We start from the raw sequence: 27,421 nt of genomic DNA, 5'->3' as shown, positions 1-27,421 counted from the left end.
CACAGATAACCATCACATTAGGAAATGCCCTACTACGTTTTCACAGTATGACATAGTTCATCCAATATTCATGTTGTACCCTTGGATTTTATTAGGTCAGATCCAGTGGAGGAGATTTTAATAAGGAATGTAATTCTGTTTGTCCTGGGCATACAATTCTCAGGAAAAACTTGATTGAATTGGTGTAATGTCTTTCCAAAGTTTTAGAAACGGTGAGACAGCGGGGTTTATTCATTAGAGACATTAGTTTAAAATGTATTATATATGTAATAACTATAAGCAAATGAACAATGCCCTTATGACATTCCCATTTTTTATTACACTACATTTCACCAGCTTGAAAGGCAACAACAACAACCATGAACATTCCTAATTAATTACGATTATCTTAGAGTCCACTGATTCCACTTGAAGCATGAATTCCCACTAATTAAAAGGGCACCCAAAGCAGCAACAACTAACCATGTTGAGTCAGAGACTCCAAGGGCAGTTTTCCTCTGCTGTTCATCTCTCTCTCAGAGACTAACTAAACAGAATGGCAATGGTATCCCAGGGGCATCATGTCGTCTGCATGACTGACTGCTGCATGGTGGGGGTCGTGACTTTTACACAACGTTCTGTCTGGGATAGGAGAAGCATGAAAACAATGTCTGGCATTATGTGTTCTTCAATTATGTGATTTCAGGTTGTCAATTTTCTCTGAGATACTTGCAAGAGAAGGGGATTTAACTCAACTAAATGGCATCTCTTTTAAACCTATCAGTTTCATTGCTGTCATTTTCATCAAAATTGGCAATCTAATGAGACATTTCCTGAAACTGATAACTGAAATTTCATTAAACAAAATCAGAGTGGAATAATGAAAATGTATATGATATTTGAATGTGGGGACATTTAAATGAACTTTGGTTAGATGTTTTGTCTGCTGATAAAAACAGAACCCAGTCTTGTGGCTGCAGGTGGAGCTCAGAGCCCCGGCTGAAAGTCACGTGTCTGGGAGTCTTCCCTTAAACGACCACAATATATCCTGTATGAACATAGAACTAATGTAGACACAACCTTGGATTCAGTCACGATGAACAAACCTGGGTTGTCTTTCGACAGATGCTGTGGCGAGTTGTAACCATTTACCACGATAAACACACAAAGTTATACAGAAGTTATAACCAAACTCACCCAAACAAATGACAGAAACAAATCAGACATACAAATTAGTAAAGGAATCAGGTGAATCCTTCTGGACTGGATCCAGTTGAGTTGATTGACTGTCATTGTATGAAAAGTTTATTCAAATACTTTAAAGATAACCACCAATATGTGGCATCATAGTGAAGTGTCATTTAATTCTAATTTATAATTGAAAAAAGCGTCATACATTTGTGTAGATGTCGTTATTCCTCTATGTTACGGTTCTTCCATAATCGTATGAAAATGAAGAAAGAACAATCTGTGCTCTGTAATTTGAGAGGTCATCTGAAAGGTCAAATGAACTCTTTATGAGATCAGTTTCTGACATTAAGAGTAGGCTATTAGGAGCTATTCTATACATCTGTACAGATAACAGGCCAAACAGCACATGCAGGCTATGCATCATCAAGGAGCCTTTTTCGCCAATGAAGCCACACACAAAATCCTCACTGCCAATGTACTGTGTACACCACTGACAGTCATCACGGCTCACGGATCACAAAATAATGCATGTCATGCCCATGTAACAGATTACCCTTTGTTACACTGAATTTCAGAAGTGATCTTCTGGATTGTTACATCAGTTGTTTACCACCAAATTTCCGTCAGGCTCCAATGGCGTATTGCATCATTGCCAATCAGTGTGAATGGCAATGGCTTCTCACGACATATTCTCCAAACCAACCAATGGCTTCGCACGACATATTCTCCAAACCAACCAATGGAACCACACCTCTCTTTAAATGTATTATTATTACCATATTTATTATACTATAATTGTTTAATAAATGACAAAACCGTACTGTTACATAGTGTTTTAGCCATGCAAATGGCTTAGTGATGTGTGTACAGTGAGTTAACGGCTAAGCGTGCTATGGATGCCAGGGGAAACATTTCCCAGGTTTCCACACCCTTATCTTCATGTGGTGATTGGATCGTCAGGATCCCCGTAGTGTTGGGTCATCGGTGAGGGGGTGTTCTCTACACCTTATTTTGAGGTGTGGGCTCAGTCCATACTCACACACTCACAGATGAACACAGATGAAGAACTAAGGAGGATGAGCAACAGTGCAGACACCACAGTGGAGACACCATACAGTGGAGACGCCATACAGTGGAGACACCACAGTGGAGACACCGTTCACTGCAACACAGAGCTGAACCAGCTGAAGACATACTGTTCCTGCAAACCAAAAGCCCTGTAACCTACCGGTAAGTCTGTTTCTTTATTTTGCATAGACTGGGAGGTTCTCTCCATTCAAATGTTTTATTACCAAAAGCCATGTAACATACCAGTAAGTCTGTCTCTTTGTTTTGTATATACTGGGAGTTTCTGTCCATTCAAATATTTTCATAAACCATCAATAGGCTTCTTATCAGTCGAGCTCCAGCTCAGGTGTCCAGAATGAAGACTATTTTTAGAAATAGGATATCTTGTCCAACAAAATAACCAAATATTTAAATTATATTGTCAAGCATAGTATATGAGTCTGGGCTTTAGCTACCGTATATAGGAATATCTCCTAGGAAAGAGAGTACATACTGCATGGAGTCATGGCAAGACTCAGTCTTTATTACGTGCCTAGAAACTAAAACGGGATGTACTCACAGTTTATGTTTAAACAGTGGTACATATTACAAACATGTGGCAAGGGGAATTATTCAATATCAGACAACTAGATTCTGGAATTAGGTAACATGATTTCTTTTTTAAGACAGATATTAAGTCATGTTGATGTTCTTCAGTGGGTAAAGAGAAAAATGAAGATGCTACAGGAAAGGTTGTTTTATTACAAAGCATGATCAATGATATGTCAAAGTGTCCAATTAGCTGTTAATGAAGTTGTGCTAAATCTGACAAGTTTGTATTATTTGTTTGTCCAGATATAGAGTTCTTGTCCGGTGTCCCCTGAGTCTCCCACTAGTCCAGTCATCATGGAGGTGTTCTTCAACTCGTCTTTGCTCTTCATCTCACACAGACCATTAAACTCCAGCATAAGGGACAAGACTGTATATGAGCAGTGTGACGGCATGCCAGCTGTGCTTCTCTTCTACCTGGTGCTGCAGTTCATCAACATGTTCTTGGGGATCCCAGCCAACGTCATTGTGCTGTGGCTCCTGCACAAGAACAAGAGTGACTCCACCACCTCGGACATCTTCATCCTGCACCTGGCCATCCTGGACACCTTCTTCTGCCTCATCCCCCCTCTGGAGCTGGCCAACATCGTCTACCTGACCACCAGCAGCACCTGGTACGTGCTGCGCTTCTTCTACGGCGTCAAGGACTCCTCTCCGCTCTTCCTGTCCTGCATCTGCCTGGACCGCTACATGGCCGTGCTCCACCCAATCACCTTCACAGAGCTCAAGGACCGCAGCCACCGGCCCATGCTTGCCGCCGTCATGTGGATTGTCACGCTGGCCTACTCCACCGCCAAGTGCGTGGGCAACATCGTGAACTTTGACAAGGTCTTCACAGTCATGATCCTGGCAGCATTCACCTTCATGGTATTCTGTAATGTCGCCATCCTATGGGCCCTGAGGCAGTCTGGGCCGGGCCGTGACGAGATGCACCCTGTCAAGAAGAGAGCCTTTAAAATGGTCCTCATCATATTGGCAATCATTGTTTTTAACTACTTCCCTCCCGTGGCTCTGTTCCCCTTCCAGCAATACTTCTCCCCAGATGTATTCCAGTGCTACATCCACTACATTGCCTTTGGCTTCATGGACATTAGCAGCAGTATCCAACCTGTGCTTTACCTGTCAAAAGAGAAAATACTACCACAGAAACCTGGCTGCTGCTGTACCAGAAATACAGCCAACTCAGGATGATCCCTCAACACACATACTGTACAGGTAGAAGTCTGGTTATTATGGTGGGAAGTAGTTTTGGTCCAAAACTGACAATGTCAGGTATTGATGAGGACACAAGATGTAGGTAGACTACCAGTAGACAACTATTCTCAGATTTAAGGTGAAACAAAATTAGCATATGGGCAAAATGTTTTTTTTTTAACTTCCTTTATATCTTTGTTTTTACTTACTTCATACTGCATATATGGGGATGGAAATGCCTTCGAGAAAGTAAGCCTGTCTAGAAAGTAAATGCAATAAAATGTTGAGCATACTCAGTTCTTTTGACATGTGGGCTAATGTGTTTGTATGCGGATGTTATTTCATATGTTATTTCTGTTGTATTAAAGGTGTGTAATGAATTAGTAACAAAAATATTAACACATACTGCATTATGTCTTAGAGGATTATGCATTTGGTTGTCTGTATACCAACTGATTTGAATGCTGGTGTCAGAATGATAAAAGGTAAAAAAATAAAATTGTAGAAATAAATACAACACTGTAGAAACTGAGGAATAGAGGTATTTGGTTTTGATAAATTATTTTAATTTGGAATAACAGCAGAATATATTCCATATTAAGGATAGATTCTCAGTAACAAGTCAATTTTTTATGTATCATTTACCACAATACATCGGCCTATTAATTACACTTTGAATAATAAATCATTTCGAAAGTTTGGCATCATTCTTATCTAAATAATCCAATATTCTACCGTAACATTCATGTCTTAAAAGTATGGTTTCTAAAACCATTAACTGTGAAAATTAGTGACATGTTCATAGATTAAATAAAATGGTTTGTCTCTAGGTAAAAGCCATTGCAACCAATCATTATTTACACCTTGCACAGCCTAAAATGCATGACACTCTTTTAAAGAAAATCAACATTTTGTTGATCGAGAATATGCCTTAAAAGCTATGTACAGTGTTAGAAAATAACATTATCGCTTTATACATAGAAAGTCTAACACGAATGACAATCATTACCATACTTCATTACTGGCAAGAATGGCTCTTAGGCTACATACACTCAAAGCAGATTCCTGTCCTACTACTTGGGGAAATCGAAGCTTGAGTTCTTGTGAAATTCAGCATAGTGTTTCTACAACGTACTGATACATCAACATTAAATAGCCATAAAGAGTGCACTGTAACACATACAGTAATATGACATAACAGTCTTAGTCCTCAGTCTTTATTTCCAGGTTATGGGGAACATCAGTCCCACTGGTACTGCTCTCATTCTCCTCAGTCCTCAGCTCCTCAGCTCCATGAGTCTTCTGGTGCTTTTTGAGGGATGACTGGTCGGTGTAGGTCTTCCCACACTGGTCACAGGGGTAGACCTTCTCCTTGGTGTGGACCTGTTCGTGTCTCTTCAGATGGCCAGACCTACTGAAGCTCTTCCCACAGTAAGAGCAGCTGAAGAGTTTCTCCCCTGTATGAGTCCTCAGGTGCAGCTTGAGGCTGCTCGCCACACTGAACCTCTTACCGCACTCTGAGCATGTGTACGGTTTCTCTCCTGTGTGCATCCGCTTGTGTATGGTGAGGTGGCCTGCCTGGCTGAAGGTCTTCTCACACAGGTCACAATGGTACGGCCTCTCCCCTGTATGAATCCTGTAATGTGTTTTCAGGTCCCCCATACCATTGAACCTCTTGCCACACTGTACACAGCAGTAAGGCTTCTCACCAGTGTGGATTCTTTGGTGTATCCTCAGGTTACCTGCGTTGCTGAAGGTTTTGGCGCACACAGTGCAACTGTATGGCCTCTCTCCTGTGTGAGTTCGTAAATGGACTTTAAGCTGGTTGTGTTCACTGAAGCGTTTCCCACAGTGTGGGCAGCAGTACGGTCTCTCTCCCGTATGAACACGCTTGTGTATCCTGAGCTGGCCCGGGTGACCGTAGTTCTTACCACAGAGGTCGCAGCTGAACGGTCTCTCTCCCGTGTGAGTGCGTTTGTGGGACTTGAGCAGGTCTGCTCGGCCAAAGCGTTTGCCGCAGTAGTTGCAGCAGTGGGCCTTCTCGCCACTATGAGTCCTCAGGTGGATGTTGAGGGAGTTCACTCGACTAAATGTCTTCTCACACTGGGTGCAGTTGTAGAAGCCTTGTGCGTTTTTAGAGGGCTCTGCAGAGTTCAAAGTGGGTAAAATTTCCTCACCACTCGTCCCAGCAGGGTCAGATCCCATGTCAGGGTAGTATGTCAGGAAGGGGTCTTCTTCTGGTTCAGCCTCTCCAGTTACATTATGACACAGCCTTCCCTCTGACTCAACAAAATGGCCGCACTCGTCTCCCATCTCCATGGCCATGTGACTGTCAGACACTATGGTGACTTTGACGTCACTGTCGCTGTCTCTAGAGTCCACATCTGTGTCCAGTGGTGACTGAAGGTGTTCATCATACTCTTCAGGAATGATGTAATTCACCTCAGCACTCTCTGTCTTAATTTGCTTAGAAGCCAGGTTGAGAGGAGACGGGGGCTTTGAGAGGTCTATGGCGTAGTCATCCTCCATATCAGGTTCTGTCTTTATGTTTTTGAACATTAGGGCAGAAACGTTTTGGAGGCATTCTGGTTCCTGCTGAGCTGCTGCATCTGTAAAAGAAACAGATCCTCTGCTCTGAGGCATTTTGTCCTTCTGCTGTCTCCTGGAGCTCCTTCGCTCATCACCCTGTGTTTTGATTGGCTTCTGGGATTGGCCGACAGCTGAATGGCTGGAACAGGTCTTCCTTGACAAGTCAGGGAGGTGAACAGCATCCTGGTTACTTCCAGGATCTGTGCAAAACAAAACATGTTTAAGTAAAAGAAATGTAAACTGTTATCCATGGTTTCAGTGGGTGCCTGGAAAAGGACATGTAAACATACAACAGAGTGAGGGTCAGCTTGGCTCAGTGCCCATATTGAGGGCAGCTTGTACCTCAAGTTTGGACAACAAAGGACAGCTAGGCCTACCTCGCCATTATGCAACCAGGTGTGCATCGATAGATGCACACATTTTTAAAACAACTGTGCATTATGTACGTACCCTTAACTATCGAATCCTTGTTGTCTTGATCGTGCAACCTTTGTCTAAGATCTTCATTCTCAGTTTCAATTCTTTGTATTTTACCCTTGTACTCAGACAATGTCTGGTCCACTGACTCCAATATGTCACTCACTGTGGCTTTAAAAATCGCATTCAGAGACGACTCCAAGAATACTTTTAAATCTTTTGACTTGGCCATAGTTTACTAATAAATAGGATACAAATAAACGATAAACATATTTTAAAACCTTTTAAACTACCTTACAAGATGGGTGTGTATGATGTTGCTGCCGTGTACGGAACAAAGCAAATCAGTAATCGTCGCGTGAAAGTGACGTACCATTCCTTCGTGTTGTTGTTATCTTTCCGTAGTGCCTTTTTACCGCCTCCGCAGTTTAGGAGTGCGCATTGCATGTGTGTTGGCCGTCTATTCAAGCGTAGTAGCCACCTCGCAGGTAAAGGTACGTTTAATGTTCATTAATATGACATACATTTAGTGCATTCTGTCGAGGGAAGCTTGTAGGGGGTTGTTTGGTGATTTGACACGTGTTTACTGTTCAAGTAGCTAGTGTTCAAGAAGCATAGATCCAAGTTATACTACTTGTCACAACAACTAGCCCTACATGTAGTGTCCTACTGTATGTAGTGCTACAAAACAACACCATTTAGGAAGTCAACACATGTAAAGTGCTTGTTTACCTTTATTGTTATTTTGAGGTTTACATGGAACAATCCTTATGAAAAAACAGGGAATGTTGTCTTGGAACAGCTTCTTCTTCCTCTGTAAGACCTGGGGAACAGGGTCCACTGGGACTCATGGCTTACATAATATTTGCTTAGAAGAATGCCTGCTGTGTTCTGAGGCTCTACCAGTTCACTCCCTTGTGTCAGTCTGAGTTTCAGGAATGAAGTTCAGACACTCCCCAAAGCTGTGTGGGTGCCTTTAGGCTGTGGGCAGAGGCCCAATGCTCTCAGGTGTCTTTGTGCGCTTTCTCTGACTGCCAATCACAATGTGCCTTTTCTTCCTTTTTGTTGCCTCTTTCAGCTCTCTCATTCCACTCCTCCTTCCCCTTCCCCTGTCTTTCCCAGGCATATCCGTGTTGCAGATGAGCAGAGAGTGGCGGAAGTCTGGGATCTGTTGCCTGGAGGTGAGAGGTATCTGTCACAGAGGAGTGGATCAGGACTTGTGAGTTGCATGCGTCCTCTCTCTGAGACACCCCAGGCTAGCACTGTCTGTGAGAGGCTGTAAGACTTGTTTGTTGTGGGTCTGTGTTGCAGCACCCAGATTGACAAGTCACTGGAGGGATTACGCCGTGCGCTGTAAACCGTCTATCTACATGGCAATAAAGAGGTTTTTCCCCCCCAGACTGACTTAAAGCCCTACTAGCTAACTGATCATATGATACCCCTTGAGAAAGCTTGAAAGGGTAAGTCGATATCCAAGTTTACTATGAAATTGGCAAGTGTTACTCTGTGAGACCTTGGTAGTTTTTAGGGTCATTATTAACTTTGTAGATCTAACTGTGCATTTAATGTATTTGAGTTTTTCATGATCTCAGCCATGTTCTACTATGTCTATTTTCCAGACAACAGTAGTGCTTATTATCTAGAGTTTTTGCACACATGAATAATATACTGTATTTTAACCATGATAGTCTGTTGGTATATATGGTTTAATTCAAGTTTGTGGTTTAATTTCTGCATATTTGTACATGTCATGTAGCGGCTTTGGTTGTGTTGTTTAAGAGTCAATGTGGTTACAATCAGTTTGGCATCTCACTCTGACAGCCTGTGGCTGCTTCAACACCTCTAGACTAGAGTTTCATGCAAAGTGTATGCTAATACAACGGTCCACTGGTAGGGGATACCAACAGATCCACATAATTACTTGGACATCCACAAGTTCATGTAATGGTTCATCAGCTGCCCTAAACCTTTGCCATTGTCTTCTTGTCGCTGTTCCTTATACTTTAATTCCCTAATTTGGCTAAAGTATGTTGGTAACCTTAAAGGACACAACTTAAATCTCTGTTTCATCAATGTACGTTTATTCCTCAACTTTAAAAATCTGAAAACTTAATCACCAGCATCATTCAAATCTAAGTACACAGATTAGTGTTGTTATTACACCAAACAATAGATAGGCCTATATTCTGCCTGCAAGGGAACAATGTTCCTCTAATTATATTTCAAGTGGAACCCATGACCTCCTGAATAGCTTCAAATCGTATACCTAAGGAAAGTTGATTACTGTAAAGTGTTTTATCCAGACTCCAATGTAAGAGTAAAAGAGTTGGTTCAATACGTGTGGGTCTTTATACAATCTCAATGATCTGAAAATCTCAATTGCAAAAATTCAATGAGGAACTATGAGGTGCAGAAAGAAAGTGTCCATTGATCATTCTAACTTTCTTCCGCTCTTTGGTATTGATAGATGGAGCGCCAGCCCAGCAGCTGACAGGAAATGAGAAATGAGCACTCAAACAGGAAGTGTGGCCAAGCATTGTCCCGGATGTCGGTTATGTGACGTGAGTAGACTATTGAAGAAAGACTGAGAGAGTGACAGAGAGAAATGGAGTGAAAGTTTAAAATGGAGGGAATAGGTGTCCAGTATTTGTACCATTTCCACATTAACCTACTTTTTATGACAGCGCACTTCTGAAGACTTGAGGCTTAAAATGAGGCTTCACATGAATCGTTACCAAAATGCTGTGTTTACATCAGATAGTGTCCTTGGTATGGATCAACAACATACTACTGTATATCTTCACTGATATTTTCAGGGATTGTCCATGTACAGTGACATACATGTACATACATTTACGTACATGACATGAATGTACATTGCGATAGCTCAGGTTCATGGTTAGCAGTAGACATGAATATTCATGACATCTGTTCACACCCCAACCCGCTGGCTCTCAATTTCTCTCTATCTTTGCTCTCCACCTTTTCTCTCTCTCTCTCATTCGGATAGAATACTCTTCTGTGGTCAGGAAGTAAATGCGCCTCTTTAATGTTTCAGCAAAAGTCATTGCAAGGCGCGTCCGCCATGCCACGCCAAAAGAAAGAGAAGTAAACAGGGTTTATAAAATAAATGAACGGTGTTTGGTATACAGAAGTGAATGGTGAGTGTTGGCTTACGTTTTAATATATTTTTGAGGCTCTTGGTTTGTTTGTCACTGAACCATGGCTGTTTGTGTCTGAGAGTGACATGAACTGCCACTGGTCTACATTTAGGGATTTTGTCTTTCTCTCAATTTAAAGAATGTTAATCTCACACCCTAGTCCATTTTTAGAAAATGTATACAATTGACTAATTTAAATGTCTTACTGTAAGAGTCTTAATATATTAGTCAGGTAGACAGTATTGGTGAGTAGATTTTCGACAGCAGGCAGCAGACTGGTATTTTCTCTTAGATGTACTGTACCTGTTTAGATCGTCTTTCCTTTCATAGCCGCGCAGAATATATATACAGTACCAGTCAAAAGTTTGGACACATCTACTCATTCAAGGGTTTTTCTTCATTTTTACTATTTTCTACATTGTAGAATAATAGTGAAGACATCAAAACTATGAAATAACACATATGGAATCATGTAGTAACCAAAAAAGTGTTTAACAAATCAAAATATATTTTATATTTGAGATATTTCAAAGTAGCCACCCTTTGACTTGATGACAGCTTTGCAAACTCTTGGCATTCTCTCAACCAGTTTCAGGGGGAATGCTTTTCCAACAGTCTTGAAGGAGTTCCCACATATGCTGTGCACTTGTTGGCTGCTTTTCTTTCACTCTGTGGTCCAACTCATCCCAAACCATCTCAATTGGGTTGAGGTCGGGTGATTGTGGAGGCCAGGTCATCTGATACAGCACTCCATCACTCTCCTTCTTGGTCAAATACCTCTCAACAGTTTTCTTAGTATTAGCCTATCTAGTAATTTCATAATCACCCAAGTTTGGTAGCCTATGCTGTGTGAGGCAACACTTTCTGGCCATGGCCATGGTTGTTCATGTGGTGGTCACAATGTATTACTGATCAAATGTTCTCATAAGGTTCTCAAAGATTTTGTTACAGGGACAGACATTTTTACATGCAAATTTGATTGTATACAGCGTTTGATAATTGAAATATCAGCCTCAACTTCTAGAGTTGCTTTTTTCTTTCTGAAGGATCATCTGGGACATTTCTGGGGACAGCTCTAGACAGGGACAGGCCACCAAAATCAGGGACTCTCCCTGGAAATTGGGGACATCTGGTCACCCTACTCTACAAACACTACTTTGGGAATTTATGAGCAAGGAGTCAATAGTTACTCTGGGGTTTGAATGAATGTGTGTTGTGTAGTCATTTTATTGTACATTAATGTTCTTGCTTACTAGGGCAGCACCGGAAGCTGTAACCAACCACAGGAGTCTACCATGACGGCATCATTGTGACCTAATTCCGAGATGGATAACCTGCCCTGCACAGAGTAATGAGACTGAACTAAGTTGAACCGTATCTCTCTGCTTAGGACTGAGTGAAGAGAGAGGTTATGGAGGAGGCTATGGTGTGCTCTCCTCTCCCAGACCTCAAGGAGCCAGACAGCCAGACATGGACCTCCATGGAGCTCCTACCACCGAGCAGGCCCCTGGAGGAGGCTACTCGGTGGGGAGAGATGGAGAAGCAGGTGAACAAGGCAGACAGGGAGAAAGAGGACAACTCTCCTCAAACTGGAAGGATCTCTGAGGAGCCAGAGGAGCACTGGGACTCCATGACTTTACCTGTGTACCCCATGACCTGTCCCAGTGTCCTTCTGTCCTTTGCCACAGTGCAGTGGGACATGCCTGACCTTTCCCCTGACACACCCTTCCCCATGACTGACAACAGCTTGGCCGATGAGCTGAATTCCAGTGGAGCATCCAGTCTGGACTGGACTGTGAACCCGCTGTCCCTCCACCACCACCACCACCAGCAGCAGCATCAATCCTGTGTGACAGTGATAAACATAGAGCTGTCTGTCCAGGAGAAGACAGAGAAGCACAATAGACCTGAACAGCAGTTGCCTCTGGACAGTGAAGACTCCCATCCGGTACGTCAGCCCGATAGGGAGGGACTGTGGTTATGTGTCTGTTTGAGATGATAGCATTGGGTACAATGTGTGTGTGTGTGTCTTGGTCTATCTGCGAGAGTGCAAGAGGAAGATAATATTTAGGGTGATAAATACCAATACTTCTGTGTTCATAGATACCAGTATTTAGGTTTCAGTCATAGGCGGAGAAGAGGTGGATGGAATATATACCGTTATACATATCAGTCATCTGAGACCCAGGTCCCTTCTGTCTGAGTGCTGATCATCCCACGTCTTACTTAATCACAAGTTCTCCCCGCCCGATGTTTATTGTTGACAGCCGCTGTTGCAATTCCAGGCATGTGATACCCCGAGCCCAGATGTGGAGGCTTCAGCACAACAGCTATTTGAGGAACATGGTGAGTGCAGGCCCTAGTCATTGTTCACAAACGAATCACAGGCTAACTCTTATGTTAGCAACGGTCATCGAAATTGTTAAAAGGTAAAAAAAAAAATGGATTCTATTAAATGCATGAGTTGGACAACAGATGAGGTTGCTCCAAACTTCTAGAATAAAAAAATCATAGCTTATATAACATTGTACTGGCACTGACAAAGAATGAATGACGTTCAGGCATTTTGGTGGGAATTCAGGTATTCAATTTGTAGTAGAATTTAACTTTTTTTATGCACTCATATATAGAAAAATGTTCTTATATCAGTTTTTTTTTAAGTGCATTGTGATAAAATAAAGAAAATTATATGTGCCGCATTTGCATATACAGTACATTCGGAAAGTATTCAGACCACTTTACCTTTTTTACATTTTGTTACGTTATAGCCTTATTTAAAAATAGATTTCCCTCATTAATCTACACACTATACCCCATAATGACAAAGCAAAAACTGTTTTTTAGATATTTTTGCAAATGTATAAAAAAAAATGAAACATCACATTTACATAAGTATTCAGACCCTTTACTCGGTGCTTTGTTGAAGCACCTTTGTCAGCGATTACAGCCTTGAGTCTTCTTGGGTATGACGCTACAAGCTTGGCACACCTGTATTTGGGGAGTTTCTCCTATTCTTCTCTGCACATCCTCAAAGAGCTCTGTCAGGTTGGATGGGGAGCGTCTTGCTGCACCGCTTTTTTCAGGTCTCTCCAGACATGTTCGATCGGGTTCAAGTCTGGGCTCTGGCTGGGCCACTCAAGGAAATTCAGAAACTTGTCCCTAAAGCCACTCCTGTGTTGCCTTGGCTGTGTGCTTAGGGTTGTTGTCCTGTTGGAAGGTGAACCTTCTCCACAGTCTGAGGTCCTGAGCTTTCTGGAGCAGGTTTTCATCAAGGATCTCTCTGTACTTGGCTTCGTTCAACTTTCCCTCGATCCTGACTAGGCTCCCAGTCCCTGCCACTGAAAACATCCCCACAGCATGATGCTGCCACCACCATGCTTCACTGTAGGGATGGTATTGGCCAGGTGATAAGCGGTGCCTGGTTTCCTCCAGACGTGAGGTTTGGTATTCAGGCCAAAGAGTTCAATCTTAGTTTCATCAGACCAGAGAATCTTATTTCTTTCTCATGGTCTGAGAGTCCTTTAGGTGCCTTTTGGCAAACTCCAAGCGGGCTGTCATGTGCCTTTTTCTAAGGAGTGACTTCTGTCTGGCCACTCTACCATAAAGGCCTGATTGGTGGAGTGCTGCAGAGATGGTTGTCCTTTTAGGAGGTTCTCCTATCTTCACAGAGGGACTCTGGAGCTCTGTCAGAGTGACCATCGGGTTCTTGGCCACCTCCCTGACCAAGGCCCTTCTCCCCCAATTACTCAGTTTGGCCAGGCGGGCAGCTCTAGGAAGAGTCTTGGTGGTTCCAAACGTCTTCCATTTAGAATGATGGAGGCCACTGTGTTCTTGGGGACCTTCAATGCTGCCAACATTTTTTGGTACGCTTCCACAGATATGTGCCTCGACACAATCCTGTCTCGGAGCTCTACGGACAATTCCTTCGACCTCATGGCTTGGTTTTTGCTCTGACATGCATAAAAACCTGTTTTTGCTTCGTCATTATAGGGTATTGTGTGTAGATTGATGAGGGAAAACATGTATTTCATCAATTTTAGAATAAGGCTTTAATATAACATTGTGCCAGCAGAATACCACCCTGCATCCCACTGCTGGCTTGCTTCTGAAGCTAAGCAGGGTTGGTCCTGGATGGGAGGCCAAATTCTGCTGGAAGTGGTGTTGGAGGGCCAATAGGAGCCACCCTTTCCCCCAATGGTCTGTGTAGGGTGCCGTCTTTCGGATGGGTTATTAAACGGGTGTCCTGACTCTCTGTGGTCACTAAAGATCCCATGGCACTTATCGTAAGAGTAGGGATGTTAACCCTGGTGTCCTGGCTAAATTCCCAATCTGGCCCTCATACCATCACGGTCACCTAATCATACCCAGGTTACAATTAGCTCACTCACCTCCCCTGTAACTATTCCCCATGTCGTTGCTGTAAATGAGAATGTGTTCTAGGTCAACTTACCTGGTAAATTACAAAATAAGAAGTGTGAAAAAGTGAAGCGGTCTAAATACTTTCCGAATGCACTGTATACACTATTTGCATAAATTACTAAATTAATATAAAGGGGTGGAATAGGGCTGCAACCACTAAAAACTTGCCCTGTCACTAGTCTTATACCTGTCACTAGGTTTATACCTGTCACTAGTCCTATACCAGTCACTAGGCTTATACCTGTCACTAGTCTTATACCTGTGGCTAGGCTTATACCTGTCACTAGTCTTATACCTGTCACTAGGCTTATACCTGTCACTAGTCTTATACCTGTCACTAGTCTTATACCTGTCACTAGGCTTATACCTGTCACTAGGCTTATACCTGTCACTAGTGTTATACCTGTTGCTAGGCTTATACCTGTCACTAGTCTTATACCTGTCACTAGGCTTATACCTGTCACTAGTCTTATACCTGTCACTAGTCTTATACCTGTCACTAGGCTTATACCTGTCACTAGTCTTATACCTGTGGCTTATACCTTTCACTAGTCTTATACCTGTCACTAGTCTTATACCTGTCACTAGTCTTATACCTGTGGCTAGGCTTATACCTGTCACTAGGCTTATACCAGTCACTAGTCTTATACCTGTCACTAGGCTTATACCTGTGGCTAGGCTTATACCTGTCACTAGTCTTATACCTGTCACTAGTCTTATACCTGTGGCTAGGCTTATACCTGTCACTAGGCTTATACCTGTCACTAGGCATATACCTGTCACTAGTCTTATACCTGTCGCTAGTCTTATACCTGTGGCTAGGCTTATACCTGTCACTAGTCTTATACCTGTCACTAGGCTTATACCTGTCACTAGTCTTATACCTGTCACTAGTCTTATACCTGTCACTAGGCTTATACCTGTCACTAGTCTTATACCTTTGGCTAGGCTTATACCTTTCACTAGTCTTATACCTGTCACTAGTCTTATACCTGTCACTAGTCTTATACCTGTGGCTAGGCTTATACCTGTCACTAGGCTTATACCAGTCACTAGTCTTATACCTGTCACTAGTCTTATACCTGTGGCTAGGCTTATACCTGTCACTAGTCTTATACCTGTCACTAGTCTTATACCTGTCACTAGTCTTATACCTGTCACTAGTCTTATACCTGTGGCTAGGCTTATACCTGTCACTAGTCTTATACCTGTCACTAGTCTTATACCTGTCACTAGCCTTATACCTGTCACTAGGCTTATACCTGTCACTAGTCTTATACCTGTGGCTAGGCTTATACCTATCAATAGGCTTATACCTGTCACTAGTCTTATACCTGTCACTAGGCTTATACCTGTCACTAGGCTTATACCTGTCACTAGTGTTATACCTGTTGCTAGGCTTATACCTGTCACTAGTCTTATACCTGTCACTAGGCTTATACCTGTCACTAGTCTTATACCTGTCACTAGTCTTATACCTGTCACTAGGCTTATACCTGTCACTAGTCTTATACCTGTGGCTTATACCTTTCACTAGTCTTATACCTGTCACTAGTCTTATACCTGTCACTAGTCTTATACCTGTGGCTAGGCTTATACCTGTCACAAGGCTTATACCAGTCACTAGTCTTATACCTGTCACTAGGCTTATACCTGTGGCTAGGCTTATACCTGTCACTAGTCTTATACCTGTCACTAGTCTTATACCTGTGGCTAGGCTTATACCTGTCACTAGGCTTATACCTGTCACTAGGCATATACCTGTCACTAGTCTTATACCTGTCGCTAGTCTTATACCTGTGGCTAGGCTTATACCTGTCACTAGTCTTATACCTGTCACTAGGCTTATACCTGTCACTAGTCTTATACCTGTCACTAGTCTTATACCTGTGGCTAGGCTTATACCTGTCACTAGTCTTATACCTGTCACTAGTCTTATACCTGTCACTAGGCTTATACCTGTCACTAGTCTTATACCTGTGGCTTATACCTTTCACTAGTCTTATACCTGTCACTAGTCTTATACCTGTCACTAGTCTTATACCTGTGGCTAGGCTTATACCTGTCACTAGGCTTATACCAGTCACTAGTCTTATACCTGTCACTAGGCTTATACCTGTGGCTAGGCTTATACCTGTCACTAGTCTTATACCTGTCACTAGTCTTATACCTGTGGCTAGGCTTATACCTGTCACTAGGCTTATACCTGTCACTAGGCATATACCTGTCACTAGTCTTATACCTGTCGCTAGTCTTATACCTGTGGCTAGGCTTATACCTGTCACTAGTCTTATACCTGTCACTAGGCTTATACCTGTCACTAGTCTTATACCTGTCACTAGTCTTATACCTGTCACTAGGCTTATACCTGTCACTAGTCTTATACCTTTGGCTAGGCTTATACCTTTCACTAGTCTTATACCTGTCACTAGTCTTATACCTGTCACTAGTCTTATACCTGTGGCTAGGCTTATACCTGTCACTAGGCTTATACCAGTCACTAGTCTTATACCTGTCACTAGTCTTATACCTGTGGCTAGGCTTATACCTGTCACTAGTCTTATACCTGTCACTAGTCTTATACCTGTCACTAGTCTTATACCTGTCACTAGTCTTATACCTGTGGCTAGGCTTATACCTGTCACTAGTCTTATACCTGTCACTAGTCTTATACCTGTCACTAGGCTTATCTTATAGCTGTCACTAGTCTTATACCTGTCACTAGGCTTATACCTGTCACTAGGCTTATACCTGTCACTAGTCTTATACCTGTCACTAGTCTTATACCTGTCACTAGGCTTATACCTGTCACTAGTCTTATACCTGTGGCTAGGCTTATACCTGCCACTAGTCTTATACCTGTCACTAGTCTTATACCTGTCACTAGGCTTATACCTGTCACTAGGCTTATACCTGTCACTAGTCTTATACCTGTCACTAGGCTTATACCTGTCACTAGTCTTATACCTGTGGCTAGGCTTACACCTGTCATTAGTCTTATACCTGTCACTAGGCTTATACCTGTCACCAGTCTTATACCTGTGGCTAGTCTTATACCTGTCACTAGGCTTATACCTGTCACTAGGCTTATACCTGTGGCTAGGCTTATACCTGTGGCTTATACCTGTCACTAGGCTTATACATGAGCCACTGGTTCCCTGTGGCTCAGTTGGTAGAGCATGGTGTTTGCAACGCCAGCATGGTGTGTGCAACGTCAGGGTTGTGGGTTCGATTCCCACGGGGGGCCAGTACAAAAAAAATCCATAATGAAATGTATGCATTCACTACTGTAAGTCGCTCTGGATAAGAACGTCTGCTAAATGTAAATGTAATACCTGTTACTAGTCTTATACCTGTCACTAGTCTTATACCTGTCACTAGTCTTATACCTGTCACTAGGCTTATACCTGTGGCTAGGCTTATACCTGTCACTAGTCTTATACCTGTGGCTAGGCTTATACCTGTCAATAGGCTTATACCTGTCACTAGGCTTATACCTGTCACTAGTCTTATACCTGTCACTAGTCTTATACCTGTCACTAGGCTTATACCTGTCAATAGTCTTATACCTGTGGCTAGGCTTATACCTGTCACTAGTCTTATACCTGTGGCTAGGCTTATACCTGTCACTGGTCTTATACCTGTCACTAGTCTTATACCTGTCACTAGGCTTATACCTGTCACTAGGCTTATACCTGTGGCTAGTCTTATACCTGTGGCTAGGCTTATACCTGTCACTAGTCTTATACCTGTCACTAGTCTTATACCTGTCACTAGTCTTATACCTGTCACTAGGCTTATACCTGTCACTAGTCTTATCCCTGTGGCTAGGCTTATACCTGTCACTAGTCTTATACCTGTCACTAGTCTTATACCTGTCACTAGTCTTATACCTGTGGCTTATACCTGTCACTAGTCTTATACCTGTCACTAGTCTTATACCTGTCACTAGGCTTATACCTGTGGCTTATACCTGTCACTAGTCTTATACCTGTCGCTAGTCTTATACCTGTCACTAGGCTTATACCTGTGGCTAGGCTTATACCTGTCACTAGTTTTATACCTGTCTCTAGTCTTATACCTGTGGCTAGGCTTATACCTGTCACTTGTCTTATACCTGTCACTAGTCTTATACCTGTCACTAGTCTTATACCTGTCACTAGCCTTATACCTCTGGCTAGGCTTATACCTGTCACTAGTCTTATACCTGTCACTAGACTTATACCTGTCACTAGTCTTATACCTGTCACTAGTCTTATACCTGTGGCTAAGCTTATACCTGTTACTAGTCTTATACGTGTCACTAGTCTTATACCTGTCAGTAGTCTTATACCTGTCACTAGGCTTATACCTGTCACTAGTCTTATACCTGTGGCTAGGCTTATACCTGTCACTAGTCTTATACCTGTCACTAGTCTTATACCTGTCACTAGGCTTATACCTGTCACTAGTCTTATACCTGTCACTAGTCTTATACCTGTCACTAGGCTTATACCTGTCACTAGGCTTATACCTGTCACTAGTCTTATACCTGTGGCTAGGCTTATACCTGTCACTAGGCTTATACCTGTCACTAGTCTTATACCTGTCACTAGTCTTATACCTGTCACTAGGCTTATACCTGTCACTAGTCTTATACCTGTGGCTAAGCTTATACCTGTTACTAGTCTTATACCTGTCACTAGTCTTATACCTGTCACTAGTCTTATACCTGTCACTAGTCTTATACCTGTGTCTAGGCTTATACCTGTCACTAGGCTTATACCAGTCACTAGTCTTATACCTGTCACTAGTCTTATACCTGTGGCTAGGCTTATACCTGTCACTAGTCTTATACCTGTCACTAGTCTTATACCTGTCACTAGTCTTATACCTGTGGCTAGGCTTATACCTGTCACTAGTCTTATACCTGTCACTAGTCTTATACCTGTCACTAGCCTTATACCTGTCACTAGGCTTATACCTGTCACTAGTCTTATACCTGTGGCTAGGCTTATACCTGTCAATAGGCTTATACCTGTCACTAGTCTTATACCTGCCACTAGTGTTATACCTGTCACTAGGCTTATACCTGTCACTAGTCTTATACCTGTCACTAGTCTTATACCTGTCACTAGGCTTATCTTATACCTGTCACTAGTCTTATACCTGTGGCTAGGCTTATACCTGTCACTAGGCTTATACATGTCACTAGTCTTATACCTGTGGCTAGGCTTATACCTGTCACTAGTCTTATACCTGTCACTAGTCTTATACCTGTCACTAGGCTTATCTTATACCTGTCACTAGTCTTATACCTGTCACTAGGCTCATACCTGTCACTAGGCTTATACCTGTCACTAGTCTTATACCTGTCACTAGTCTTATACCTGTCACTAGGCTTATACCTGTCACTAGGCTTATACCTGTCACTAGTCTTATACCTGTCACTAGTCTTATACCTGTCACTAGGCTTATACCTGTCACTAGTCTTATGCCTGTGGCTAGGCTTATACCTGCCACTAGTCTTATACCTGTCACTAGTCTTATACCTGTGGCTAGACTGCCTCATTAATTATTCATTACTGTTGTTGTCATGTAACCTTGCATAATTCAACAAGTGTGTCAAGAGAAGGATACTATGCAATTTAAAAAAAAATGCCTGGCTCTAGATTACACCTATCAATACTTTCTTTACATTATTTGCAAAATCAGACACAATTTAATAATCCAAGTGTTCATTTTTGGAAATTGCTTTCATTTCAGTGCATCTAATTTGAAAAAATCAACACCCCATCAAAATCAAGTTCTTTTTTTCCTCTTTCTTGTGACGTAAGTGCCGAGACGGTGCGTTAAGTCTCAGACGAGGCATTGTTTCAGATACAGCGGAAAGTCAATGTAATCCATTGAGATAATTTCAGCCATTACCGGAGTGTGCTTGATGCGTAATTACAAAAGTTTCCACAGTCGTTACGTTAAGAGAAAAAAAAACAATGGCACAAGCAAGAGTGGGAAAGAGTCACCTGAGTAAAATGAAAGCAATCAATCCAGAGAGATGAGTTAAGTGACAAGTGGATTTTGCACCCCCTAAACACAGGAAATATATGGCTGAAAAAGAGAGATCCTTAGGTGGGTGGGGCATGTGCGTTACCACTTATATTAGCACACAGCTTTCATTTTTCCTAACACTGATCATTCCACCCCAATTTGAATTTTGTACAGTTTATTGAACAATTCTTGACATATTCTGATAGATGCTACCATTTCAAATGCTTTTGACTTCTCGTGACACTTTTACTTCATAAAGTACTGAGTGACTTGGTCAATGTTAATATGGGTATCTCTGTGTTCAGACTCTCTTTCAGAAAGCTCTCCATGGCCAGAGACAGAGAAAGGGATGGGACAGCCTGTGACAGAAGACACTATCCCACCCTCTGACAGAGCTCCTAGCCCTGTACAGACAGGAGAGTCAGAGACTGGACTGGATAGTGAGAGTCTAGACTCTGTACTGGGAGAGGAACAGGAACAGACTAGCAAAGTGCTAACAATACCGATCAATTCAGATCAAGGATCAAGCTCTACGAACTATGAGGAGAAGGAACAGGCTGTAACTAATTTAGCTTATAATGGAGATTGTGATGAGCTGACAGAACAGACCGAGCAGTCAGAGGGGAGGGAACAGTCAGATAGTGAGGGGGAATCAGAGACTATAGAACTCTTAGAGCACCTGTTTGAGCCAGCTGAACTGAAAGAACAGTCAGAGCTCACAGAGAAGTCTGAACACAGTGGGCAGTCAGAGCCTAACCACACAAAACAGAGTGAATACAAAGACAACACCGAGACAACAGAGCAGCCAGAAGAGTCTGAGCAACTTGTAGAGTCCGACCAGGTAGAGCATTCAAATCAGTTAGGGGAGGAAGAACAGCAAACTGAAGAGACCCATTTACAACATGCAGACCAGTCAGACGAGATAGACCAGTCAGAACAATCAAAAGAATCAGAGCAGACGGAACAGTCAGAGCAGACAGAATGTTTAGAATCAAAACAATTGCAACAGACACAACATTCTCAACAAACAATGCACTCAGAGCAGACAGAATTTTCAGTGCAGACGGAACCACAGACAGAACCATCACGGGAAATGGAACTCTCAGAAGATTCTGAGCAGACAAAACAATCAGGGGAGACAGAGCAGACGGAACAGTCAGAGCAGACGGAACAGTCAGAGCAGACGGAACAGTCAGAGCAGACGGAACAGTCAGAGCAGACGGAACAGTCAGAGCAGACGGAACAGTCAGAGCAGACGGAACAGTCAGAGCAGACGGAACAGTCAGAGCAGACGGAACAGTCAGAGCAGACGGAACAGTCAGAGCAGACGGAACAGTCAGAGCAGACAGATAACAAACCAGTACATTCAAAGCAGTTAGATCTATGTTTCCAATGCACAGAGGAACTTGAACAGTCAGACCATACAGAAGAGCAGAAACAGTCAGAGATTGAACAGCCTGCGCAGACTGAACTGACTGAGTTGACAGAAGAGGATGCGCAGACAGAGCATTTCAAGCAGGTAGAAGAATTGGAACCAAAAGAGTATAAAGAGGATTCATGTTTGCCGCCCAGGGAAGGAAGTTTAGAGCAACTGGAGTCTCAGGTACAGCAAACAGAGGCCTCAGAACCAGTGGTGGTCCATATGAATGGTGGAGTTTTGGACAGGGAGAAGGCCTGCAGGCTGGCTGAAAGACTCTACAGGCTGGATGGGATCCACAAGACAGATGTGGTCAAACACCTGGACAAAGAGTAAGAACTAAAGGCTGCAAAACATGGAGTGGCCAAACGTTACATTACATGGTTCTTATGCAGTAGTAACTATCAGGGTAATGATCTAGTAAGTACGTTCAGAGTTTCTTTCGCAGAAGGTGTCACCTTGAATCATGAACTTGACCTGTCCTTGTTTCCCTGCTCCTCTCTAATTCAGCAATGGCTTTAGCCAAGCTGTTGGGCAGGAGTACCTCAAGTTCTTTGACTTCACCGGTCAGAGTCTGGACCAAGGCCTGAGGTAAGTCCTTCACACGTCCTAATGGGATTTCTCCTAGTTCACCATAATAGTAACAAGTAATGCTCTTAAATTAACATATTCCATTGATAAATCATCTTCTACTTCCTCTATTTTGCTCTCCTCTCCCAGGTCTTTCCTGAGGGTGGTGGTGGTGATTGGTGAGACCCAGGAGAGAGAGCGAGTACTGCAGCATTTCTCCTGTCGCTTCCAGCAGTGCAACCCTCACACCTTCTCCTCTTCAGGAGAAGTACTCACACTCACCTGTGCTGTGATGCTTCTGAACTCTGATCTGCATGGACAGGTGAGTCCCCACTGCAGTGATGAAATACTGTGGCAAACGTGTAGATATTTAGGCCTTTCACTGTAAGGAAATGGTTGTGTGGGTTGTGGGATATGTACACATTTAAACATAATGTTTTGTGTCTGTCCTCAGAATGTGGGTAAAGCCATGTCTGTGTCCAGCTTCGTGTCCAACCTGGATGGGATGAATGAGGGTGAGAACTTCAACAAGGAGCTGTTAAAGGTAAGATTACACTCCTCATTCTACACCTACTCAATATTTCAGTAGAGACTGTTAAGTGTCCTTATGTAAGACTTAAGTGTCCTTTCAGTGTCCTTCTTTCTCTTGTCTCTTTCTCAGGCTCTCTACAACACCATTAAGAACGAGCCTCTGGAATGGGCAGTGTAAGTAGTCTGACTTAAGAACAAGGAAATGGGTAGCATTATTCTACATTATTTACCACCAGCTGTTCAGTATCACAGTATCCTGTTAGTTTCTCCAATATATTTTGATTTTGTTTCACCTCTCACCTTTCATATTTTAATACCTCTTTTATTTAATCTCCATTGTTTCTTTATTCCTCCCCTCATCTCATCTCTCATCTCTCTATATGCTCTGTGCAGTGATGAGAAGGAACTGAAGAGCTCCATGCTGTTGGTGGAGGACGCTAAAGAGGACGCACCCTTGCGCTCCAAGAGCAACCCGTTCCAAGATGTGCCTCATGACAAGAAGGCCACAGTGTTCAAACAGGGCTTTCTCAAACGCAAGGCCCACGCTGACATCGATGGCAAACGCAGTGAGATAGATTGTGACACTGTTTGCACAAAAACATAGGAACTAAAATGTCAGGGCAATAAACCGTGTACAAGAGCATCATAGTGTTTTGATGAATCTTTTGATGATTCATCAGTCTGACTAAATGATGTAGTGTGTGAGTGTGTTTGAGAAGCATCCTTTGACCTCAGCAGTGATGTAATGTAACTGTGTGTGACAGCTCCTTGGGGGAAGAGAAGCTGGAAGACCTTCTATGGAGTTCTGAAGGGAATGGTCCTCTACTTACAGAAGGTCTCATCCTCCTCCTCTTTCTTGTCAACTCCTCCTTTTCCATACTTTCCATTGAATGGCCTCTTGATAATGTCCAGGATGCCTTTCACACTAATCCCTCACTGCTAGTTACCTTGTCCCCCCCCCAGGATGAGTATAGGATGGAGTGGCAGAGTACAGAGGAGGTGGTCAGTGTGCACCATGCCCTGGCAGAGCAGGCAGCAGACTACACCAAGAGACCACATGTCTTCCGTCTGCAGACTGCCGACTGGAGGATCTTCCTCTTCCAGGCCTCGTGAGTCTACTGTGTGTGTGTGGTAGTGTCACAGAGAGACAAGAACTATATCTATGTAGTATTGGAATTGTGAATTTACGTTTGTTATACATGAGACTAATGTGTTTGATGGTGTGAAGGAACAAACAAATGAATCAGGATGCAACAGTCCGGTAATCCCATGACTTTGCCTTTAATTCACATGATATGTTCTTATACAGTATATATGTTAACTAATACAGTATATTCTATGTACATGGACCCATTGTCGTCCTTCAGCTCCACAGCAGAGATGAGTTCATGGATCAGCCGTATTAACCTGGTGTCAGCCCTGCGCTCTTCTCCTCCCTTCCCTGCTGCCGTGGGCTCTCAGAGGAGGTTCTGCAGACCCATCCTGCCTGCCTCCCAGTCTGCTCAAACACTGGTACTGTACTCACCACACACTTTCACACTCTTGGTTCATTCCCATCGTCCCTGTCTCTTTTTTTCTAATCTAATGCATTGTTTTCATCTTTGTAAATTGTGATATTTTGGGATCTAGTAGTACATTGAGACTGTTATGTACTATAGTTGTGCTGTGGCAAGTAGGGTAATCTGATTCTTGATCTGTGGTTAGGGATCCTAGATCTATGGTTAGGGACACCTTGTACCTAGTGTTGTGAGCCTGTTCACTGAGCCTGGCTCTCTGCTGCCCCCTGCAGGAGAGACAGCTGCAGTCCCATGCTCGCATGCTGCTGTCCTTCCAGGAGGACCTGGCCTACCTACAGCAGAGTCTCCCTGAGAGCCGCAGGGCCAAGGCCAAGGAGCTGGAGGAACACCGAGTCAGAGAGGAGTACCTGCAGCATGAGGTGTGTGAGAGGACGATGAGTCTGCATGGTGTGGTGGTATGGGTTTGTGTGTGTGAGTATGTTCTTGTTTGGTCTTTAACTCACAGTCCCTCTCACCCCACCTCTCCCTACAGAAATGTCGCTACGAGGCCTACATCCAGATGCTGGAGGCCTGGAAGGGTTTGAACCAGTCAGTCGACACTGAGGTGGGAACCAGCGAGCTCAGCCTGTTTGACAGAGCTGTGTGTAAGGACCCAGTGGATGAGGAGGGGAAGGAGGGAACCCTGAAGAAGTCCCACTCCAGCCCCTCCCTGGATCTGGAGATGGCCTCGCCCCACGTGGTCAAAGTCAAACGCAACATCTCGGAAAGACGGACCTATCGCAAGATCGTCATACCTCGACGCAACCGGGACATATGAGAAAAGGTGCCCAAAAGGGATGCAAATATGACTCTTACATGAGTTTTTAAATGGCTATTTTTAGGACATAGACACAATGTGTTACTTCCAAGCACTGTCCTTTTAGTTTTCATTTTCAGCAAGAAGGCAAAACTCATCAAAACGGAATGACTCAATCTCAGGGAACTTGCTTGTGTACTTTTCTTTGTTACATTTGCTTTACATACAAGTATTTAGTTAATATTTGTGCACTTTCAATTGAACAAAATGAATTAAACCTCAGAAGTCAATGCTCCCTGCTGAGACAGGTCAAGAAGAGTGATAATGTTTGTCTCTGAATGATTTTATTCCCTTTAAAACCCACATGAACATACCTACACCTCTGAATTTGCTGTGATATGTTGAGATTCGTGTTTATTTCTATTAGAAATGTATCTCTGCAGTTACAAAATGTTACTTGTTTGCGCCATATGGTCTATGTATGCAGTGTGCAATTGTAACCTCAAGAGGGTGCTATACAACAGCATATTACACACGAAGGCATGTACAGTTTGAAAAATCATCAACATTATGTCAATATGCTCATTTTAGTTCTTGTATGTTTTATGTAATTTTATATAAACATATTTGGATTGCATCTCCATGAAAGACTAAAACTACCATAATATTACACTAGAAGTATCACAATTATTTTCTGAGAACAGAGAAGTTTATGATAGTTAATTTATTTCAATCCCAATTAGCCTTTTTGAGTTTAGCTCAATTATCCATCCCAATTCTTTGAGCTGCCAGTCACATATCCCCTTGTGGTAATAGGAATGGCATAAAGGGAATTACTAGCAGACAAAGACAACTTTTTGATCTCTCTCGGTGGCACATGGAGGAATTCTGGGCCATTTTGTTCTCTTTCAGAGTGACATCTTCAGCCATGGTCAACCTGGAGTGTCTCAATACAGAACAGGATGTTTCAGAAGACCCCCACATTGCTCCTTAATGTCACTGTTGTGGATGACACACAGGAATGTGATGTGACAATAAGTAACACAGTTAGGGGCACAGACAATACAGATGGGGCTAACCTTGTCTGACTGGGCTGGTCTCTTCAGGATCAAGATTGGTAGCTTTAACAGGAACATACGTACGTTCATAAATAAATTATACATACATCATTTTATTGGGAACCAACTACTAGGGCCCAGAGTTTTTCTTGTTCAGGTCACTTGGTAAGGATAAAGGAGGGGCTTCTCTTATGAGACATGGGTTCATCAAATATGTCATTTTACGATATTGCTGATACAGGACTTGGGTTAATGTGATAATGTTTATGTGTATGTATTCTCTGTGAAAATAGTTCCTATTCATTTATTTTAATAACAACAGACTAATAAGATGAAGTCAGATTCTAAAGATGTGGATGATTGATTGCGCAAATGATTGGCAGGAGCATCAGGCCATGGCAATGCTCCAGGTGTGTCTGCCTGATAAACTGAAAAGACGCCATCTTGGAAAACCTTCATGTTATTGGTCTGTTGTACATGAATTGTAACAGTAGGAGAAATCCAAAATCCTGCTGTTCTGGGGCAGCGTTAACCTGTTAAACACATGAGACCTCATTTATCAATCATGCATAGGCACAAATCTAGGTGTAAATCATGCGTGGGATTATTTCGATGCAAAGTGTGAGATTTATCAATATGACTGGTTGATTGAGAGTGTGTGTAGATTTACACACAGCCATGACCATGCATACGCACAGGGCCAAGTGGTGGAATAAGGGAACTCCTTGTCAAGAGTAGAATGGGGAAAATGTATGTTGAAAATGTGTGAAATTGTGAGAGTAATAATTAAATATATGTTCGATTTCATAGTATTTCCATTGTAAATTCATGCAAAATATCTTGACATGCTGTAGCCTATAATTTGACCTTTTTTTTTTTTTTTACCTTTATTTAACGAG

At 42.7% G+C, this 27,421-nt stretch overlaps 3 protein-coding genes across 8 annotated transcripts; 2 read left to right on the top strand and 1 right to left on the bottom strand.

The window, feature by feature from the left end:
- Positions 1-3,087: 3,087 nt before the first annotated feature.
- Positions 3,088-4,571, top strand: hcar2 (hydroxycarboxylic acid receptor 2-). The gene has a single exon (XM_045691339.1). The coding sequence runs from the start codon at positions 3,124-3,126 to the stop codon at positions 4,015-4,017; it is 894 nt and encodes a 297-aa protein (XP_045547295.1). The 5' UTR covers positions 3,088-3,123; the 3' UTR covers positions 4,018-4,571.
- Positions 4,565-7,415, bottom strand: LOC106566797 (zinc finger protein 664). 2 transcript variants are annotated; one of them, XM_014135211.2, is made up of 2 exons: positions 7,320-7,415; positions 4,565-6,809 (listed from the first exon to the last, which is right to left on the bottom strand). In XM_014135211.2, the coding sequence occupies exon 2, from the start codon at positions 6,661-6,663 to the stop codon at positions 5,224-5,226; it is 1,440 nt and encodes a 479-aa protein (XP_013990686.1). In that variant the 5' UTR covers positions 6,664-6,809; positions 7,320-7,415; the 3' UTR covers positions 4,565-5,223. The 2 variants fall into 2 exon arrangements, with proteins under 2 accessions (XP_013990686.1, XP_013990677.2); XM_014135202.2 differs by having other exon boundaries at positions 7,060-7,378.
- A 69-nt stretch (positions 7,416-7,484) lies between these two features.
- Positions 7,485-27,329, top strand: LOC106566806 (PH and SEC7 domain-containing protein). Of its 5 annotated transcripts, none has more exons than XM_014135251.2 (17): positions 7,485-7,520; positions 8,105-8,245; positions 8,338-8,486; positions 9,494-9,587; positions 11,578-12,135; positions 12,455-12,533; positions 20,939-22,382; positions 22,561-22,641; positions 22,771-22,942; positions 23,075-23,164; positions 23,282-23,325; positions 23,545-23,717; positions 23,916-23,986; positions 24,115-24,260; positions 24,519-24,663; positions 24,941-25,087; positions 25,201-27,329. In XM_014135251.2, the coding sequence occupies exons 5-17, from the start codon at positions 11,599-11,601 to the stop codon at positions 25,483-25,485; spliced, it is 3,414 nt and encodes a 1,137-aa protein (XP_013990726.2). In that variant the 5' UTR covers positions 7,485-7,520; positions 8,105-8,245; positions 8,338-8,486; positions 9,494-9,587; positions 11,578-11,598; the 3' UTR covers positions 25,486-27,329. The 5 variants fall into 5 exon arrangements, with proteins under 5 accessions (XP_013990726.2, XP_013990699.2, XP_013990708.2 ...); XM_014135224.2 differs by having other exon boundaries at positions 7,486-7,520; positions 11,444-12,135; XM_014135233.2 differs by lacking the exons at positions 7,485-7,520; positions 8,105-8,245; positions 8,338-8,486; positions 9,494-9,587 and adding an exon at positions 9,679-10,187 and having other exon boundaries at positions 11,444-12,135.
- Positions 27,330-27,421: the final 92 nt, after the last annotated feature.

The sequence above is a fragment of the Salmo salar genome, chromosome ssa01 (genome assembly GCF_905237065.1).
Source record: "Salmo salar chromosome ssa01, Ssal_v3.1, whole genome shotgun sequence".
In the NCBI taxonomy this organism is placed as follows: domain Eukaryota; kingdom Metazoa; phylum Chordata; class Actinopteri; order Salmoniformes; family Salmonidae; genus Salmo; species Salmo salar.
Note: the sequence above shows the minus strand (reverse complement) of the source record. Positions and strands in the feature narration are given on the sequence as shown.